Source organism: Rhipicephalus sanguineus, chromosome 2 (assembly GCF_013339695.2).
Source record: "Rhipicephalus sanguineus isolate Rsan-2018 chromosome 2, BIME_Rsan_1.4, whole genome shotgun sequence".
In the NCBI taxonomy this organism is placed as follows: domain Eukaryota; kingdom Metazoa; phylum Arthropoda; class Arachnida; order Ixodida; family Ixodidae; genus Rhipicephalus; species Rhipicephalus sanguineus.
Genome location: NC_051177.1, coordinates 119637854 through 119658096, shown reverse-complemented (window position 1 = coordinate 119658096; position 20243 = coordinate 119637854). Strand labels below are relative to the sequence as shown.

Genomic DNA, 20243 nt, shown 5'->3' with positions numbered 1-20243 from the left:
GTTTTTTTCTAGGCTCTCCAGGCTAGAACGCTACTCTAGTCTCTTTTATGGCTACTGCGTTTCAGTATGCTTAATAAAGATATTCTGAACTATTCGAGAAACCTGTGTGGTTATTTTTATTGTTAAAACATAGGAACCTCGATTTAACAACCTTCGCATTTTTTGCTGCAAGTATAGCTTCGCTTCATTCATTTTTTACTGTACTAGCTTTCCCTAGTTACCTTTTGTGGCTGAATGGAATGTCGCATTTCATTGAGCACCCGCATTTCTCTGCTAATGTGCTCACTGTCATCGAAGAAGCATAGTTGCCTGCCTGTGGCTTGCACTGGCATCGTATTCCTACATCTGTGCTGTGCTTTTACACAAATGCAGTTTGTGTCGACGGGCCGAGACAGCGCTTGTGTAAAGGTATTACGGGACATCGAAGAAGGCGAGGAGATCACCTGCTTCTATGGCGAGGACTTTTTTGGAGACGGCAACAGCTACTGCGAATGTGAAACGTGTGAAAGGTAAGTGAGTGTGACCGGTAAGTGAGTAAGTGAACGCCTCCTTACTAGCGGTGGCGTCACTGCGCGGTCACAATTGGCAGGTTTTAAAGCTCTCCCATTGCACGATGGAGGAGCTTTGCGACCAGTAAACAAGTACGAGAGGTCTCTGATATACCCAGAGCCTCAGTACAATTCCTGCATTTGTGTATGTATATTATGCATTGTTTATTCTTTAGTGTACCTGGCAATGATACACGACTCTACAGTTGTGTTTCGGGGCATCACGGATTACGCATTCATGCAGCTAAGAATTGAAATAAACAACTCACCGTGTAATCGCAGAAATATGATGCTGTGTTTTATTTTGCTGTGGGTCACCTCTGTTAAAAAAATGCACTGCTAGTCGTAAGAAAAGAAGAAAAAAGAAAAGGAAGCCTGGAGATGCGGTGGTCACCTTGTGAGCATTGCACATTCATTAGGCATAGCCTCTAGCCATGTAAGCAAAGCGGTGTACGCTCCCAGTTTTAACATGCAAGCCAACGAGAGAACTCGTATCTCTGGAAATGCGATGCTGCGCAAGATGAATGCTACCGGATGTGGAGGAGCTAAGCGTTTCCACAACTGCCACCTATCACGATTGTTGTGTGGGCGTTGTACGGCAACAGGATTCTGAAGGGTGACTTTAACGTGCGCTTTTGAACGGAGGAGTGTCCATGTTCTGAGCATGGGCCACTCCGCGTGGAGCTGCCGAACAAGGTTTTAGTTGTGGAAGTCGAGACTGTCGGTGCCTTTCCGAAACGGTGGTGCATCCTCCGCGCAGGCGAGGAACTGGGGCGTTCACCACCAAGAAGGGCCGTCAGCCGAGCCTGATGGAAACCCGGCTGGCGTACAGCTTTCGAGAGACGGACAACCGCCTCAACCGTTGGAAGCAGCAGGTCAAGTCACCCCAGCACAAGCCGCAACTGCAGCCACAGCAGGCACATCATCAGCCAGGTAGTTCTTAATACCATATTTACTCGCATAATGATCGCACCCCTAAATTTTGTCGTCAAAATTCGATTTTTTTTTTCCTCGCGTAATGATCGCACCCCGAACTTGCCGCAGCGATATGTCGTGTGCCAAGTCTAGCTGATGATCATCATGTTTACCATCTGTCGAACGTTACGTAAGTGGCTCTTCAAGACTCACCAAGTGAACTGCATGCACCAAACAGATTCCTAATTTTTGCCCACCCTTGGCGGAAGCGTGCGGTATTAGGATAGCAGTAAAGACAAATGCCGTAGTTTTCACCACATGCCCGCCATGTGTTTCTACATCTGTGGCAGCTGAACGCGCCCATCTCTGTTTCTGTCCTTTAAACATGGCTATGCTGTTGCCGCAAATTTACCGATTTAAACGAAATAATTCATTATTTTGACGGAAGAAACTGTTTTGGCGCGCATGACGCACTCACGACCTCCATGACTTACGAGAAAAAAGGCGTTCGCTTAGCTCCGCCAGCCGCCATGTTTGCTTTGATCACGTGGTTTTGATATCCCGCAGTGTTAAGGCCCAACCGCATGCACGCGATTTTCGAGCGACGGAGACGAGTGACAGGGATTTGCTGTCGCGGAGGGCCATCCATCGCCGTCGCTTGTCGCGTCGCAGGTTTTTGGGAAGCCAAAAAAAATCGCTTGTCGCTCGGAAGTGAGTGTGACGATTTCCGGCAACATGGCAGCATCACCGATCCTCGCTTCGGTTGCAATTTGCTCTTGATGCTTCCAATCGGTGTGTACTTCAACAAGGAATGCAAGTTATAGACTACCCTCTTTACAGCCCCATCTCACGCGGAGAGCGAGGCAGCGGCCGTATTTTGTCGTTAATTTTGATCGACGGTTCGTTTTGATGTTTCGGTGGTAGCTTGCTGCAATGTCAACATCGTCGTCGTGTGAGGTAGCCCTCCTCCTTATGAAGCAGCGATGTGAGGCGCTGCGGCTTTTCTTAAACGTTTCATGACAGCAAGAGGAAACGTTGTCGAGATGTGCCTTGTGGGCTTGTTTGAGTGCCGGTTCACGATGGGGCGATACGCGAGTTTCACTGCCGTGTTTAAGTTGAAGGCGGTCGATTGCGTGCTCGAGCACGGCAACCGCGCTGCCGGCAGGCATTTCGGTGTCGACGAAATCAGAATTAGGTATTGGAAAAATCAGCGTGAGAAGCTCATGACTACCAACAGCACGCGCCGGGCTTTCCGCGAAACCAAAACTGGCAAGAGCAAAACTGTCGCCAACAGCTTCAAGAAGACAGGCGTATCTAACGCGCTCGACAGAACGGAAGATAACCTTCTGTGCGACTGTGATGACACTGCCGGTTCCGACAGGGAATCGAGCGGCGACGACACTGACGCCAGTGACGCTTCAAACTCTGAATGAAAGTTAGGGGGTCAGTGAATAAAAAAAATAAAGGGTAATGTGCAATGCATGTAGTTCCTGCGTAATGTGTGCATTTATTACAAAGACTCTACTTTTATTTTTGGTTATGTTCATGATAGCTATCGTAAGAATTCCGATATGCGACTTGTTCGCGTTTTCGGTGCTCAAAATATTTCACGGAAAATTTACCCCGCGTAATGATCGCACCCCGAAATTTGCGTCAATTTTTAAAAAGAAAAGTGCGATCATTATGCGAGTAAATACGGTATGCAGTTGCATCTTTTGGTCTAGCTGGTTTGCTGCATAACTTGTGGCGTTGTTAGTATGCTCTCTATGAGACTTTTGTGTACAGTTGAGGATTTCTATGTCACTACGAAGTGAAGCAAGATTTAAATTGCTGAATAAGTCTGGCAGGCGACAAATGCACAAAGACCACTAACTAAATGCAGCATGAAAGGCAAAGTGCAAAAAGCCAGACAGCATAAAATGGCTTCTTTCAGGTATTGCAGATACAGAGGTGTCCATGTACAAAATTTGACACTTGACATACATTTCTATATATTAAAAGGGGGGGGGAATGCTTCCTTTACTGGTTGCCTGATGTGATGCATCAGGGGGTGTGGAAACACCTTGGAGGCTGCATGCCTGGTCTTGCGTTACAGCAAAAACCACCAAATGCATCCATCATCTGTTCGGGCACTGTTTAAAGGCTACTAACAAGAAAAGCATACCAATACCAGCCCTGCAGCCTTGCCAAGATCACTGCTGTGGTATATTCTATGCACTCATAATGAATTTAGCCAAAGTGGAATTTTGCTGCAGTTGGCTTTTATTTGTAACAATGGTGTACGCATGGTTATGTCTCTTTCTGTGTCATTGTGGTTAGCGCACTTTCTGCACTTGTTAGTTTCATGTCTACTGGCTGATCGCTAGGGATACTATGCCACTGCATAACTGCTACACACTTTGTTACATCTTGAACTACAGTCGAACCTCGATATATCGAACGGCACGGCGATCGCGAAATAGTTCGATATATCCAGAATTCGATATAAAAAATCACGTAAAAAATGCGTCAAGAACTTGTGGAAAACAACCAACGAACCAATCGTGGTGCAGTAAATACTCACTTGAAGATTCAAACAAAGTATTTATTGTGTTGGCTTAAAATACTGAAAAAGAGTAGCCTGCTTTTTGTTGGCAATGGCGTGTTTGACGACTGCGTCCTCAACATAGTCCAGGCGATCCACAAGTGAAAGGCCGGTGCCTTCAATCGCGCTGCAGTGGCGGCGCGCAAGGGCCAAAGCGGCTACGACCTCAGCTGATGTCGGGAGTGGGGCACCATCAGCGCTTGCGGGATCCACCTCGGCAGCGTCTTCATTCGGCTGCTCAGCGGTAGCTTCGGCGACGATCTCTACATCCGTTAGCTCTGCCGTTGTACCAGTGCTGTCGTCACCTCCAACAAAGTCTTCGATGCACATGCTTTGCGGCTCCGCACCAACAAAGCTCTCCAGCTTGCTCCACGTTTCGGCGAGCTCGCTTTCTTCATCTGCGCATGCCAACTCAGCTTCCTCGGATTCTTCCACTGATGCTTCGTCAGTGCGTCCACCGAAGCCGGCATGCCGAAAGTAGTTGGCTATCGTCGACTGCTTGACGTTTTCCCACGACGCCTTGAGCATTTGGATGGCGCCCAAAAGATCGATCTTCAGATCTTGGCCCATCCGGAGTCTTACAAGCAAAATGTCGATCAGCCGACGCTTGTAGATAGACTTAAATGTGCGGATAATGCCCTGGTCCAACGGTTGGAGCTTCGAAGTGGTGTTGGGCGGCAGAAATACCACTTCGATGTTGCTCAGCTGGGCATCGGTGTGGTGTGCCGTGCAGTTATCGACGATAAGGCATACCTTCCGTCCCTGACGCACCAGGTCCGAATCCCACGCCTTCAGCCTGGATTGCTTCCAGTTTTTCTGCAAAAGTCAGGGTCGTCCGTTTCTTCGCGTCTGCAGCCATCGCTACACACACCACAACGCGCGGCAGGCCTAACACACGAGCACAACAACGACCGATGCGACGGATGCCTGGCGATACTATCAAGGAGGAGCTGGTGCAACAAGTGCAGTGCGTCGTTGCTGCAAGGCTGCGGCGTGCGTATGCCGCTACGTTCAAGTGGCGCACTCGGTGCCATCGATGTGTGCAGCAATCGTAAACGCCCACCGCGCTACCGCTATTTTCGAGAGTTGCGGGAAAGCTCGCCGCATGTCAACGGAGCGCGGGCGGTTTGGGGTGGCCGAGTTCGATATATCCATTATACGTCAAACTTCGTTCGAAATAAAAAATTAAAAATGCATGCGATTTCCCACGTGATATAGGAACCGTTCGATATAGGCAATAATTCGATATGTCCGTGTTCGATATATCGAGGTTTGACTGTACTACAGTTGAACCCCTTTATAAGAGGCACTGATATAAGAGACACGTGGGGTATAAGAGACACCAGTGTGCTACATGAAAGTAAGGGTTGATAGGAAAATGCATAACTTAGTACCCTGCTTATAAGAGACGCCTCATATAACAGGCAAGAATTTCTCCCCCATGCGTGCCTCTTATAAAGGGGTTCAACTGTATTGAAGATTGTCATTCTGTAATAGTACTACTCATTCTATGGCAGCTGTTATGCTTATTCAGCACATTGAATGGCGCCATCGTCTGCATAACCATGATCTAATTTTTCTAATTCAATGCAGGTGGCAAGACTGTTCGCAAAGCCCTTTCTCGGCACAGCAACAACCAGAGCAACCGTCTCACTACTCGGGCAAGTGCAGGTCAGTGACTCTGTTGCAACTGCTTCTGCCAGAGTTCACTTGTTCAAGCCAAATCTTAAATTTCCAAAAGCTTCTTTACTACTACACAATGGTATCCCATGCCCTGTTTAACAGGGTTGTTCCTAATGGGAATTGACTGTGTACGCATCGGCTAGATATGTGCAGGTATAAGGTATCAGGGGTGCAACAGCTGCGCCAGTTGGGCCAGTTTGATACAATTCCGTATTTTTGTACCAAGCTGAGCCAGAAGCGTGAAACTTGTTGAAATCACACCACACTGTGCCAAAGTGCCCGACCAGCCTCAAAATTTTCTCAGTTGCGCTTTTAGCAAGAAATGGAGGCCGCGTTGGCCACCTGCAGTTTGGGAATCATCATCCAATCTACTCCAGACAAGCAGACCCTTACCTTAGCCCCACTGTGAAAGAAAAGGAAAAGGACAGCAGTTCTAAAATTTGCTGGCCTTGTTCTATCACGTGCAGAAGGCTTTTTAGGCTACTTTCTCTGCAGTACACCGCTGCTTTGCGGAAAAGCATACTAAGGTTTAGTAGGGGCTATTAGTACTAGCTGTTACGGGACACGGCACATTTTGTTACTTAATCGCTCATGCGTGCACGTGCCATATAATTACGAGTACTAGTATGATCACTGACATCTACTCAATTACTGAGGCTCATTCAGAGCTGTGTAGTGTGACGTTTCTGCAGCCCTGAGAAACAATCAACAGAAACAACGTATGCCAGTTTTCTTTTTTCACCACGCCCACTCGCTCCTGCTTTACGAACCTCCCGAATTTCGACATCGCCAGGTTGGCAGGTCCACATTAGCATTTGCAACACCTGTCAAATAATTGACAGGTACTGCAAATGCTAATGTGAACTTCGTCATTGTTTACGCTGTGGGACGGTTCGACACACTGCTTTTATTGAAATAGCATTGCTCACGTGCAGTGCCCATGAGTTAAAGTCATGTTGAATGGTTTGTACTAGAGCTGTGCGAATAGCAAAATTTTGGGTGCGAAGCGAATTTGAATATTGAGGTGTGAGTGCAAATCGAATCGAATATTTTTCGAATACTTCAAAGCAAAATTTCAGAAAAAAAGAAGTTGGAGAGGATTCCTAAGCATATTCTTATGAGATAGCGACACGAAAGTGTTTCTTTTCGCTAGGTTGATGAAGCGCTGGCGGGGTGGTGTTTCATAGTTGTCTTATCAAGAATGAGGCAATGTAGAGGCCAAATTCTATTTATGTACATGATTTGGTGCAACCAAAGTGTTGCCAAGAACACTTTACACGTGATAGGCAAAGATGCCATTTCTTCAGCCTCTCACCTCTTTCAACTTCTGTGGAGGCCCAACTGATGTGGCGGACAAGGGTGTGCTCCCTTCAAGTCCGGAGTTCCAAATCTACCTTTTAGACGTTGATATATAAGAACATCTGAAATTTTGGATGCTAAAAAACTTTGGTGTCCGATTTTTCGGACTTCCTGCCCAAATTTCAGGTCTAAAACAGCATTAATTGAGCCCCCACCTCTGCCACATCTTTCATCTCCAAGTTGGAACCAGCGTTTTCTCGAGTTAATACATTTGCCACCGTAGCGGAGCTTGAAAGGCAGCTTTGCCGCAATACGGGGGTGTGACGAGGTGAAGCACACTGAAAATCTAGGGACCTCTTCCAATCGGACGTTGACTGTGTCTTGGCCAAGTTCGACCGTAACGGAGCTTGAAAGGCAGCTTTGCCGCAATACGGGGATGTGATGAGGTGAAGCAAATTGAAAATTTAGGGACCACTTCCAATCGGACGTTGACTGTGTCTTGGCCAAGTTCGGCCGTAACGGAGCTTGAAAGACAGCTTTGCCGCAATAGGGGGGTGTGATGAGGTGAAGCACACTGAAATTCTAGGAAATACTTCCAGTCGAACGTTAATGTGTCTTGGCTAAGTTCGACCGTAACGGAGCTTGAAAGGCAGCTTTCCCGCAATACGAGAATGTAATGAGGTGACGCATATTGGAAATTTGAAGGGGTAACTTTCAATCGGATGTTGACTGTATTTGTCTTTGGGAAGTTCGAATTGTTCGAATAGTAAAATTCCAGTGCGAATCGAATCAAATAGTAAGCACTATTCGAAAAATATTCGAAATTTTGAATTTTCGCACACCCCTAGTTTGTACATGTTTTTGTTTTCCTTTCTAAGCCTTCTTTGTTTTACTGCTCCCAGTTTGGGATTTCGTGTTAAAAAATGGAGGTTTTTTCCCGTAAGCTGCTCCAAATATCCATTTTTGTGCTCCAAAAGCAACATTTTGCTGTTCCAAGAATTGCTCCTAATCCTATTTTGGCTGTTGCACCCCTGGCATAAGGGTAAATAAAATGAAGTCCACTGCAAAATGGGTGAAAATAATGCAACTGAAAGCTGGTCTTGTCAGTATTGATTCATTCTTATGCTGGAGTTAAACAATAATAAAAAGTAAACTGAGACTTTGTTAATTAAGTCGTGCAATTTCAAACGCAATCTGTTTATTTCTGTTCGCATCACAACTGGTTGCAAAGTTCGGCAACCTTAGAAAGACGCACACTTTCTATTGCCGAGCAAGCTATTCTTCAAGTGCATCTGACTGCCTATAAGTATTCATTTTGCCAGTGACCTTCACACTGGGCTAATACAGAAGTGTACTTGTTCAGCAGGTCCACTATTTTATTTTAACAATGTGAAATTTAGCACAAATGAAGACTGATTCAAAGGTGAGGCCGAAAAGGACAGGCACTTCCTTGTAAAGAGGTCTTGTCCTTGTGTCGTCCTCATTTGCGCTAATTTCAATTTGTTAAAAGGCAAGACCAACTAGCCCAACAGTCTGTCCTACTGAAACACCGTTTTGTTGATTATACAGCTGTATCATTGTTAGAAAAATATACATACAGTAAAAGCTCTTTAATTTGACCCCCGTTAATTTGGAAAATTAGATAATCCAGACATGTTTTATGGTCCCGGCAAGCACATCTATTGTTTAATAGCATCAAACTCTCATTAATTCGGTCATATGTGGCTGCAACCCTGTTTTTAATTTGGACGATTCCCGATGCACGCCAAGCGCGGAGCGCTGCAAACATGCGACGCAGAGGAGCGAAAACGGTGTTCGTGAACGACCAAAACAGCCGCGGGCCTTCAGAAAGGCATGGTTGCCATCCACAATCTTACCACAATCGCGTTGTTGGTGACCAAGGCTTCAGCGGCTGCAGCAAACGTGTTTTAACGCGATAGCGTTGGAGAGCTCGTGCCGCAGAAATTCCGGTGTTGGCGTCGCCGTCGGTGAAGGTGACGGCGTCGTTGGTTGTGAGCGAAAAATCGTCCGTGACCGAAAAATCGAGAAAAAAGCAAATAAAATAAACAATAAAAATCTTCGGTCCCATTGAGGATCGAACCTGGGCTGCTTGCATGGCAAGCAGGTGTCCTATCATAAAGCCACGATGTTACGATCGCTCGCGATGAAACGCGAGCGATCGCGTTTCATGACGCGCGCTGACGTAACTTCTTTCCCTGTCTAGCTTCCAGTGCGCTCGTCGGCACGAGAAAAGAGAGAACGCCAAACCCCCGTAACTCCGCTCATTCTTGACGGATTCGAGAAATTTTTGCGGCAATTGATTCGGGAGGCACTAAACTCCGATACTGAGGTCATTAGATCATTACTTGGAAAAGTGGTTCATGACCCCTTTAAGACACACGAGTCTTGTGCCGCAGTCTAATGGTTAACAAAGTGGCAAATGACAAATATTGTGGATTTTACATTGCTGTTATGCAAAAGAAGTGCTGGATTTACGTACCCGTCAAGAAAATCAAAATGCGTTGATGTTATAGACACTTGTTTATTGTTTTCTTGATACTTTCGATAATTCAGCATTTGGTTAATTCGGACATTTTGCCCGGTCCCATGAAATACAAATTAACGAGCTTTTGCTGTACTAGGGTTTATTTACTGGGTTCTATCACGCACGCTTTATCGTGAAAAAAATTTATTAAAACAGGTGTTGTTGGGACCAAGGGCAGCGATGGGATTCCACTAGCTATCGTCCTGTTGTGAAGATCTCCCTTTGTGCTGCTCACAGTCACAGGCCCCAAACAGGTGGCAAAAATGTGATGCAGTTATCTTCAACTTGCAAAGTAACTTCTTTTGACGTAAGTTTTCAAGATAAAAGCAGTGCATCTTTACTGGGAACAGGTTTGTGCTCAAGCGTGCAGGTCGCACTTGAGCACAAACTGAACCCATGTGAACTTGCAACAAAATGTGCTCCGTCACCATTTTGTGATGACACTATCACTGCATATTAATCCTTAGATGGGAGGCTGTTGCCAATGCCATGAACATGATTTCGGTTTCATACTCTATTCTAATACGCAGGTGATTTTTGGACTCGTTTTATCTGAAAAAACGTACGCATTAGATTTGAGTATATATGGTATATCTTTTCAGTGTTTAGTGCAGTATATGTACCGTAAAATGCCGAGCAAGCGCCCCCCGTACGATGAAGGATAATCCGACGAGATTTGGAGGGAGGCGCTTGCTTGGTCCCGGACCGAAATTCAAGATGGTGGCGGGAGAGCAGCTAAAAATTAAAAAATGCGCATCCAAGTTTATAATGAAATGCTTTATTTATTTACTGTTTTTATTCCCCCCTCGTCACTGTCAAACCATTGAAGCAGTGACTGGTTTGACCAATATACGACCGGCTACATGACAATGGAGTTTCATAAACAACATCAGATACGCATTCAGTGTACTGATTCTTGTGGTTCTTTTTACACAAGCGATGCTCGCCTTGAAAAAAAGTGGCCGCAGCGGAGGAGGGGAAGAGGGTCCCCTGCTCGGTCACTGGGGTTTATTTCAGATCTCCCGAAAAAGGGAGGGGGGGGGCGCTTGCTCGGCATTTTACGGTAGACACATGCATAAAGGAGAGGAAACAGTGTGTTTTTGTATCTCTTGTCTTCATGTTTTCTTCTTGCATGCTCCTTGCTAATCGCTGCAAAAAATTTGCTTTATATACTGTAGACTCTCATTAAATGGAACCTGAAAGGACAAGGAAGATATGTTCCATTTAACAGGAGTTCCATTTACTGAGAGATGAACAAGGGTGCAGAATACAAGTATGAAACCAATCTTGTCAGAAGCACTTGTTCCATTTAAGCAGCAGTTTCGTTTAAGAGATTTCCGTTTACTGAGCATAGTGACAAGCGTAAGTACGATGATTTCCATGCTCATAAAAACATAACAAGATGACGAAACATAAATTTAAGCCTGCCAAGTCCTGAGAATTTCTTGCGTGCTGTTTGGCAAGACGAGAGAAGCTGTGTGCACTGTGAATGGTGCACCAATTCCAGCCTTTGCATCCATCAAGTGTAGTTGTGGCTATGCGGTAGTCACACCACATCAATTCTGCCTGTCAGTTCTGTAGATGGCTATGCCTTGTTGCTTTCCAGTATGCCTTGTTGCCTCGTTTCATTGAGTTGTACTGCTTCTTTCTACTTTTCAGGCCACAAGAAACCACTAGGAAACACCGATGTGTTGCAAGACCGCCAGCAGATGCCCGGCCACATAGGAAAGAACACATCATCCAAGTCGGTGCTGGCAAGCAAAAATTCTGTGCAACCATCTTCCATCAGTCCACCTTTACCTGTCAAAGACGCAGCCATCAACGGTGCTCTTCATTTGTCCGAAAAAAGCGACGGTACCCTGAAGGTGAATGGGGCCACCGTTTCGACAACCGTTGTGACAAGGGCTCGAAACCAGCAGCGATCGGAGAACAAAACCCTGGAAGCTGCAAGCAAATTGCCCGAGGCGAAGCCCCTTGACAAGGTGGAGACGGAACAGGAACAAGTATTGCCACTATGCCCATCTACACTAAGGAGCTCTTCACCAAAGCCTGCTGAAGTGGCTTGTTCCGAGGATACTAGTAGTGTCAGCACTGTTGAGTCGTGTAAGGCAGTGTCCCCCAAAACAATCAATAAGGTGAGCGAGGTTGTGTCGAGCAGGCAAAGTCCAACAGAGTCAGTCAAGGCTGCGGAAACAAAGAGGCCCGTTCAAAGCACCAAGGAAGTTAAGGAAGTTCCCGTTTCTGCGTCTTCGAGAAGGGACAGGAGGCATCCAAGGAGGCTACGGTGCGTCAAGGCATGTTCGGCTGATCGTCCATCTCGCCCAGAGGGCGTAAGTGCAATGTATGGGGAAGAAGTGAGCAAACCACTTGAAGAAACTGCCAACGCTCTTCCCGTTGTCACAGAAGAAGAGGAAATGAAACAAACTGAAGAACGTCCGCCCGAAATAGTCAACGCCGAAGCAGATATGCTGGGACTGGAAACAACAGAAATAGATATGCCGGAGCTAGTAGTATCGGAATTTATTCCACCAGAAGATGTTCAGTCAGAGGTGATGGAAGTCGAAGTGGTTCAGGCGGAGGTGATCCAGCAAGAAGTGGTTCAGGCCGAGGTGATTGACGCTGAGGTGGTTCAAGCGGAGTCGATAGATTCTGAAATGCTTGAACAGGAGGTGCTGCTTGCGGACATCACCGTCGAAGAAGTGGCTCAGCCAGAACTGAGCCACTTCGATGTGGTTCAGTCGGAGATTAGCGAAGTTGACATGACTGAGCAACCGCCCGAACTGCAGCAGATGGTTCCCCATTGTGAAGAGGAGCCTTTTGTGCAGATATTAGACACTGCCATACTGGAAGCACCTATGGTCACTGTACTGCCAGAAAAGACGCATCACGCGAGTAGCTACGTCATTTGTCGAGAGCAGAAGGAGAAGGTGAAGAAGGAAGCGCCAAAAAGAGAGCCCAAAGTCGAAACAGAAACGAGAGTTGTGCCTCGCATGCGCGTCATTCCTTCAAAGAGGCTGCCACCACAGCCTGCGAGCCAGAATGTGGCACAGTCGGGCGGCCAATCACAGCACCTCGGTTGCCTAAAGTTGACAATACGCCGACTACATCCGCATGCACGCGGCGACACCTCCCCCGTGTCGACGGCACGCCGCCGTACTGTGTACGAGGTTCTGTCGCCACCTCTCCTGTCGCCCGAGTCGCCTCGTAAGAAGAAGAAAAAGAAGAAAGACAAAAAGAAAACGAGTGAACACCGAAAGCATGCACGCAGGCGAGAGGAAAAACCATCCCCTGTGGCAGTGGGAGCCAAGCGTATTCGGCTCATCTTGGGCAACGATGCAATTGATATTGACATTCCACCCAACAAGTGTAAGAAACGCTGTTGACCAGCTGTGAGTGACACGTGAAGTCACAGACTAGGCTGCCATATGTGATGCAGTGGGTGTGCGGAACGTTCTGACGTTTAAGAAAAAAAACTGCACTCTTGACCTTTTTTTCTTGACTTTGGGTTCTGCCCACAAAAGGACAAGTGTTTTGCAGCATGCTTTTATGCCTTGCTGTTATCATTTGTTTTTTGCGGTTTTGGAGCCCTTTTGGAAAAAAAAGGTATGTTATATGTGTTGTAAATAGCATGTGCACTGCCAGTGGTGTTTGAAATGGAAGGATTTTGTTCTGTGGACAACCTTCTGTAGGCCTGCGGGTTTCAGGAAACTGTTCGAAACTGGTTCACCAAACCGTGCGCTGTCAGATGCGTTTTTTTTTATGACAAACTGCCTGAAGACGTAATGTGTCGGCGCAGGAATGGGCACAAAGGTGATGTTTTTGCTCACTGTGCATTTTACAGTCATGCGGGCATAGTATTCTGTGTTGATCTGTGCCGATAGTTGCTTCATTTTTGTTTGGAAAAGTGAACTGCCCATTACTTTGCACCACTTGTATTTATTGTCTAAATTATTCCGTACGCTCCTTGACAGGACAAAGACAAGCACCATGAAGACATTAGCCAATAGAAATCTGGAGTTCTTGTATTTAGGGCTGAATTTTTCAAATTAACCTCTACCTTTACTTTGAATATGTGCATCTACATGTCAGGCCTTCCGGTGAAGAAAGTTCAAATCACGTGCATTCGGGGCGACATGTGCCTGCTCTGTTTTAAGTGACGGTGCACTGGTGTTGCGATGGTGAATAAAGTGTTTGTTGGGCCCACACTTGCATGTGAAGGGAGCATTTCTTTTGATGCTGCGGTGTACTGCCGTTTGGTGCGGGTTAGTGTAAAAACTTGGTAGACCATGCGCATTGCATAGATTTACGGCAAGCGTGATTTGTCCTGGAGCGATGGGGTAAGACACGGACCACGAAGTAATGATGCTGTTGGAGATTTCGCCATTTCACACCGTTTTGACCACTCCATGGTTTTGCCCATAGAGTTTCGTAAAATGACCTAGAGGGAACTCTGGCGCTGCGATCGTTCAGCCACCATGGGAATGATGGGTAGTACACGGATTTGCCTAGTCTTCGTGCTTGTGGGCTTCGAACGCACTTGTGGCTTTGTTTATTGCCATGTTTTGGTTTTCTTTCGGATAAAAGAATGGATCTTTGTGAACTTCCTGACCAGATTTGAATCGGTGAGCCTCAAGAAGTTAAAGTGGTGAAGTGGAACTGCTGACTTTTGCTGAACTTCGTTTTGCGACAAAGCGGATGCAGGCGACGCGGAGCCAAACGGAGCCGAAAGAACGAAGTTTAGGCAAATCCGTGTACTACCCATGATTCCCATGCTGGCTGAAGCGCGATGCATTGCAGCTCCCATAGACACTAGCGCCAGAGTTCCCTCTAGTAAGTATTGTAGGAAACTCTATGGTTTTGCCCCAGACAACTTCACGTACAGGCAGTAGCCAAGAACTAGCCAAGTGATTCCGAAGCCACAAGCCAAGCTTCTCTATGTGAAAACAAAACATGGCCGCCGTCGGAGAGAGTTTGATGCTCGAGAGAGGTAGGTGTGGTTTGAAAGTTTACGTGCGTGCCTTACTGAAGAGGTTAGCGAGGGAGGCTAGGTTTAGAAGAACTCTCGCAACACCAAATAAAAACTGTCACGCGTGTATTGCACTTGGTCTTTCAGTGCGACGCTTGCCTCGCGCACACCCTGGCAGGCTGGACTCCACCTAAATCGCAGCTTGTTGACGAGCCATCGTTACCGTTTGCCTATGTTTTGCAGCGTTTCGAGTCAGCACAATATTCCCGCAATTTTTTCTTAACATATGTGTCATCAGCATGTCCTATCATCGTCTATTTGTTGATCATAAATAAACTTAGCGCCGAACTTGCTTTACAGACATCAAGCGGGCCTGCGAGCTTCTGGAGAAACTTCAGCGCAGTAAGTAACGCTTGCGAATGGGGGCACGGGTGCGAGCGTGCTGTTACTTCGTTGCAGCACCTTATTGTTTTCATAAATCACGACTGCACTTGTGGGTGTGGTGTAGTGGCTGTCTTAAGATGCCTTGGTCGCTTGGTATGTCGCCATCCATGTTCCTGTCGTAACTCCCTCCCTTCAGTGCTCCGCATGCCACCGTCTTTTCGCCGTTTGTTTGGGCATTTAACTGGAATTCTAGTTCGCTGCCGTTTCAGCGAAAGCCTCGATGCCGTCGGCACACAGTGTGAACTTGAAGTGATGTAATGCTTGTTTGACAGGTGGCGAAGTCCCAGCGCAGAAGCTCGCTGCACTTCAAAAGGTTCTACAGAGTGAATTCTGCAACGCCGTGCGAGAAGTGTACGAACATGTCTACGAAACCGTCGACATCTCTGGAAGTCCCGACATTCGGGCCAGTGCCACGGCCAAGGTTTGTGTAGTAGAGTTAATAAAGTGGGCTCCTTGTTTTATGTTGAAATTCATGTTTGCTATCGAATGAACTGAAACTGGTTACATGCATCTGAAGGGACAGACGCTATCCCTTTAAATGTCTATAACCAGTGTCTGTTCTTTGTGCTGAACCAAGTGCAGAATGTAGACTGACATTCTTCTGCACTGAGATTGCAGGGCGTATGACAGAAAATTTAGTTATAGCTACGTTCACGTTATTGCGAGCTACTGTTGCGAAATTACAACTCTGTGCTCAATGCACATTTCCAGAACTACATTTGAGGCTACAGAAAGCTTTCTGCCAGGCTATGTGCAAAGTTTTCGCTCTTAAGAGTGTACAAAAAGGAGACCAGTTTTATTCTTTCAACTTGTGTTGGGAGAACCATGTTCTGAAACGAGACATTGATAAGTTGTTCAATGGCAATATTGTCACACACAGAGGGGATTATTGAGCGCTGTAAAAGGATTTGGTCAGAATGCCACTAGCTGCCAGCCCTCCCCCCCCAAGTGTGTTAACAACAAAGGCTGGCAAAATTGCATGAGTTGAGGCTGATAAGATCAGAATAGGTGGAAGTTGTATATTAAAATAAAGAAGCAAACCGTCTTGCTTTGAAGAAATTTCTTTCATCCCCCCCTCCTTCCTTGCCATTTTCACTGGACGAATCTCCTGAACTTTGAGTTTCCGAAGTTGGCAGCTACGCCATCATTATGAAACTGGAAGGTTGAATATGATCTACGGTCGCAGTTTGCTATCCTGCAGCCCACAAGCTTTCCTCACTGCGTCTTTGGTGTTGTCCTCGTGATTGCAGGCAACAGTGGCAGCATTTGCAGCTAGCGAAGGTCACGCGCACCCACGAGTTGTGGAACTGCCCAAAACTGACGAGGGACTTGGCTTCAACGTGATGGGGGGCAAGGAGCAGAATTCGCCCATCTACATATCGCGTATCATCCCAGGGGGTGTGGCTGACCGTCATGGGGCCCTCAAGCGCGGTGACCAACTGCTCTCGGTCAACGGTGTGGTGAGTGGATCTCCTCTCGAGGCTTCAGCAAAACTTCAACTTGGGCTAGTTGGTGTAACATTCTAATGTAGTTGCGCTGAGCAAAGGCACAAAGGACAAAGAGAACAGGTTTAGTGTGTGTGCAAACTTTCGACTGTCTAATTGCTTTCATGTGTAACACATTGTGACATAGTTTTTTGCATCGTTACTGTTTTGTGTATATCTTTCATATGCTTTTGCGAAAATAAACAGTGGAAAGTATGCGCACTTGTCCTGTTCTCTTTATCCTTAGTCCTTCGTGCCTTTCGCTCAGCGCTACTACATTAGAATCTCGAAGCTTGTCAAAGCAAAATATTTAAAAAATGATAAGTTCAGGTGTGTGATATGCCAATATCAATACTTCATCTCATAATTAGTAAGCTTAAATTAAAAACTACAAATAATGCCCTCATGCTTTTTTGGATTTGTTATCTGCTGGCTTCACATGGGCGTGTGTGGCAAAAAACGAGCTGTTAAATCAATTCCCTTTCTTTCGTTCATTTCACGGCTAGGGTCTCGTCTATTCCAGGTTTGATGTCTTTAGCTAGCACGGGATGGTTTGTTGGTCAATTGTGTACTTGTTAAGTTCATGTACAGGTGCCTACAAAATAATTCGGAGCGCTTGAACGGTAACTGCTCGTCGGTGGAGCACACCCGCGGAATAATACAGCCATGATCTGTACGTGCATGGCATCCCTTGCAAGCAAGCCTTGCTCCCAGTGTATCTAGATAGGTGTTGGCTTGTGTTAAAAAAAATTCGGTTTGTCCCTCTTAGCGCTGCGACAACACATTCGGGGGGATAGGGGCCTGCAGGCTGCAGCGTGCTCGTGCTCTAAGCAGCAGAATCTCTAAACACAAGCGTAATCCTTGTGACGCAACCTTAATTAACTATCAGTTATGAACTTTTAATTAACTCTTATTTATTATTGAACTGAAGTGAAATCTTAATAATTAGTCTTAATTAGATGTGACCAGTCTTATCGCAGTGTCTTGATATTGGGTAGTCTCTATTACTGTTTGCAACACTTAATTGCTAATAATTATAGGTAACTGCATTCATTTACTTAGTAACCCAATTTAGCACGCTTTAATAAAGGTGTCATTTGATGTCCATGTTTTGGTCTTGTTAATTACTCTAATTTCTTTACAGTAGTCTTGCGACTCTTGAATTATTCTTAGTTGGTGCTTAATTAACGGTTACACGCTTTATTGAACTGTAGAGGTGTAGTATGCAGCTTTCTGATTTTCGCTACTGCAAGTGTTGTCGGTGACGGACCTCCGGACGGTCACATTCCGCGACTAATGAACCAGTTAATCATTTTGTTCTCAAAGGTGCCAATGCCAGTTAACACGCGTGCATGCGTGCGTATGCTCAACTGCGTGCATGAGCGCACAGAGCGTTCTAGAGATCGCATTCGCACTGTCCCCCTGTGATGTGCTAAAAGGCACCCAACTATTCTTTTGGAGTAAGGCAACGCCTATCTAGATGCACTGGGGAGCGAGGCAAGCTTGCTAGGGATATCGTGCATGCGCAGACAGTGGCACTACATTTTTAACTGGTGCGCTCCGCCAACGAGCGGCCACCGCTCCGGCTCTAAGAAATATTTTGTGCCCGTCTGTATTGTGAATTGTCATTGACCAAATAGAATGTTTCACATTTGCCACCGTGGATATGAGGGTGGTCATTATTTTCCTGTAGATCCTGCCTGATAACAAGGTTGTGTTAACCAATTTCAGCAGCCAAGCTTTTATTTGATCTGAAAATCTCGGCAGCAAAAGTTTTGTCCAGTATCCCTTTAATTTCAATTTGAATTAGCGAGTGTTTAATAAACAAAAGCCTACCTGCTAAAATGGCTGTGTTGTGGATGTGTTGCCCATAATTTATATCTCCATCAACACACTCTTGTCCTCAACCTCATTCTTTTATGTTTTTTTTTCTTCGCAACCACAGAGTGTTGAAGGCGAGAACCACGAGAAGGCAGTGGAGCTCCTGAAGGCAGCCCAAGGTACGGTCAAGCTCGTCGTTCGCTACACCCCCAAGGTACTGGAGGAGATGGAGATGCGATTCGACAAGCAGCGCGCCACTCGTCGTCGGGTAAATGCCTCTTGAACACCTTCGGAGGCTGAAGCAGGACCTGTTTAGACACGACGATGCAGCATTTTAACCTACTTACCCCTTCCTTTGCGTAACCTACTTGTCCTTTCCAGGGAGTGGTTCTTCAACATTACGACAGTTCAGGCAGTGTACGAGATTTCGTTCTCTCTCACTTGGGATTGTAGAAATATTGCTGCTCTCTGCAGAACCCATTGTAGAGAATGTGCACAGATATGTACACAATTTCTTGCTGCCAGACTATCTGTACTTTTACTAGTGGCCTCAGTGTGTCATATATTATGTGCTAAGTTTGATACATAAAAATATTAAGTATAGAAAGCGTAACTGCTTTAAAATAAGCTAGATTGAGGTTTCAGCTTCAGACAGTTCGGAAGACCAGTTGCTCATTAATTAATTACTAAAGTAATAAATATATAACTCAAATGGCATTTCATTGTTTAATTTGCATTAGTGTACTTTCTGAGGCCAGAAATAAAGGAGTTCAAGTTTTAATTTGTTTGTTATGTGGAAATGTGTTTGGGTGTTACACATGGCTGTGCAATGCTTCACATTCATAATTTTACTCTTGTCCGTGTATTTTTGATTTACATGTAGGGGCTTCATGCGTGGTGATGCTTTCATTGCCCATTTGTTGGAGGAATCATGGCTAACGCGCACTGCTTGCAGATTCATGAAGAGGTAGTCAGTTTTCAAATGAAAGTGAACACTCTTTTTGACCTCGGTTTTCTGACATGTGCAAGTATTTAATCCTGACCCACTTTCGTGCATGGTTTGCTTACGATCCAATTTGTGGTGCTGTTATCTGCTGTGGAGCAGTGGCGAAACTGAAACAGTGTGGAAATTTGGTAAATTGCCTCATTCTACCTGTTTTCGCTTATGAAGGAATTTATCTGCCACCATTGTCAAGGAACTAGGTCACAGCCTCTTAAGGGGGTACACTGCTCTTAAAAATTCTTTATTTCTTGATCGATTTTGATGAAACTCCCTGAGTTTATGTACATTTGTGTGTTGATTTCAAATATGCAGTAATTTTACCAGCATATTGTGTAGTTTTTAAAATACGAAGTATTTCATGTGCCCATTGGGGAGCAAGATTTCTTCCAAACTAAGAGAGTTACAAAGTAAATCGGCATATCTCAATAATCTGGAATCAGAGCTGTGTGCAGTGCAACAAAAATGGATGTTCTAAACCCATTGGAACAAAATTTATTGCATGTTGAGCATTCAATTCATCACTGAGTCAATTTCAAATTGGGATTTCACTCGTGAATGTTCAACATCCTCTTTGATAAGGCATATCATCTTACTGCATTAAATCGTAATGTGACATAAAGCATTGTGGCTGTTGCTCTACAGTAGAATTTCATTGTAAACTGTACTCGTGGTAGTACTAGTATCTACCGTATTTTCCGGTGTATAAGTCGCACCTTTGTATAAGACGCACCCCCTACTTTTTACAACTTTCGAAAGAAAAAAATGATATATAAGACGCACCTTTGTATAAGACGCACCTTTTTTTAACTCAGTCGACATGATAAAACACAATGACCCACGCAGAGCACATTGATTGCGAAATGCGTAGTCACGCACGGCACTGAATATCTGTAAGCAGCAGTTTTATTAAGGCGTAGATAAGCACTATTTATTCTACTGGATTTGAAGCCA

At 45.5% G+C, this 20243-nt stretch overlaps 2 protein-coding genes across 3 annotated transcripts in view; both read left to right on the top strand.

The window, feature by feature from the left end:
• The window catches only part of LOC119383577 (histone-lysine N-methyltransferase KMT5B), a 33926-nt gene extending 20147 nt beyond the window's left edge, over positions 1 to 13779 (top strand). For both annotated transcript variants that reach the window (XM_037651810.2, XM_037651811.2), the window contains exons 6-9: positions 373 to 509; positions 1309 to 1481; positions 5641 to 5718; positions 11234 to 13779. In XM_037651810.2, the coding sequence (XP_037507738.1) occupies positions 373 to 509; positions 1309 to 1481; positions 5641 to 5718; positions 11234 to 12957 (2112 nt within the window). In that variant the 3' untranslated portion in view covers positions 12958 to 13779. The remainder of the gene's footprint in view (positions 1 to 372; positions 510 to 1308; positions 1482 to 5640; positions 5719 to 11233) is intronic.
• A 678-nt stretch (positions 13780 to 14457) lies between these two features.
• On the top strand, positions 14458 to 19972 carry LOC119383576 (protein lin-7 homolog C). The gene is made up of 5 exons (XM_037651809.2): positions 14458 to 14561; positions 14901 to 14942; positions 15257 to 15405; positions 16235 to 16444; positions 18414 to 19972. Exons 1-5 carry the CDS (start codon positions 14525 to 14527, stop codon positions 18570 to 18572), a joined length of 597 nt encoding a protein of 198 aa, XP_037507737.1. The 5' UTR covers positions 14458 to 14524; the 3' UTR covers positions 18573 to 19972.
• Positions 19973 to 20243: the final 271 nt, after the last annotated feature.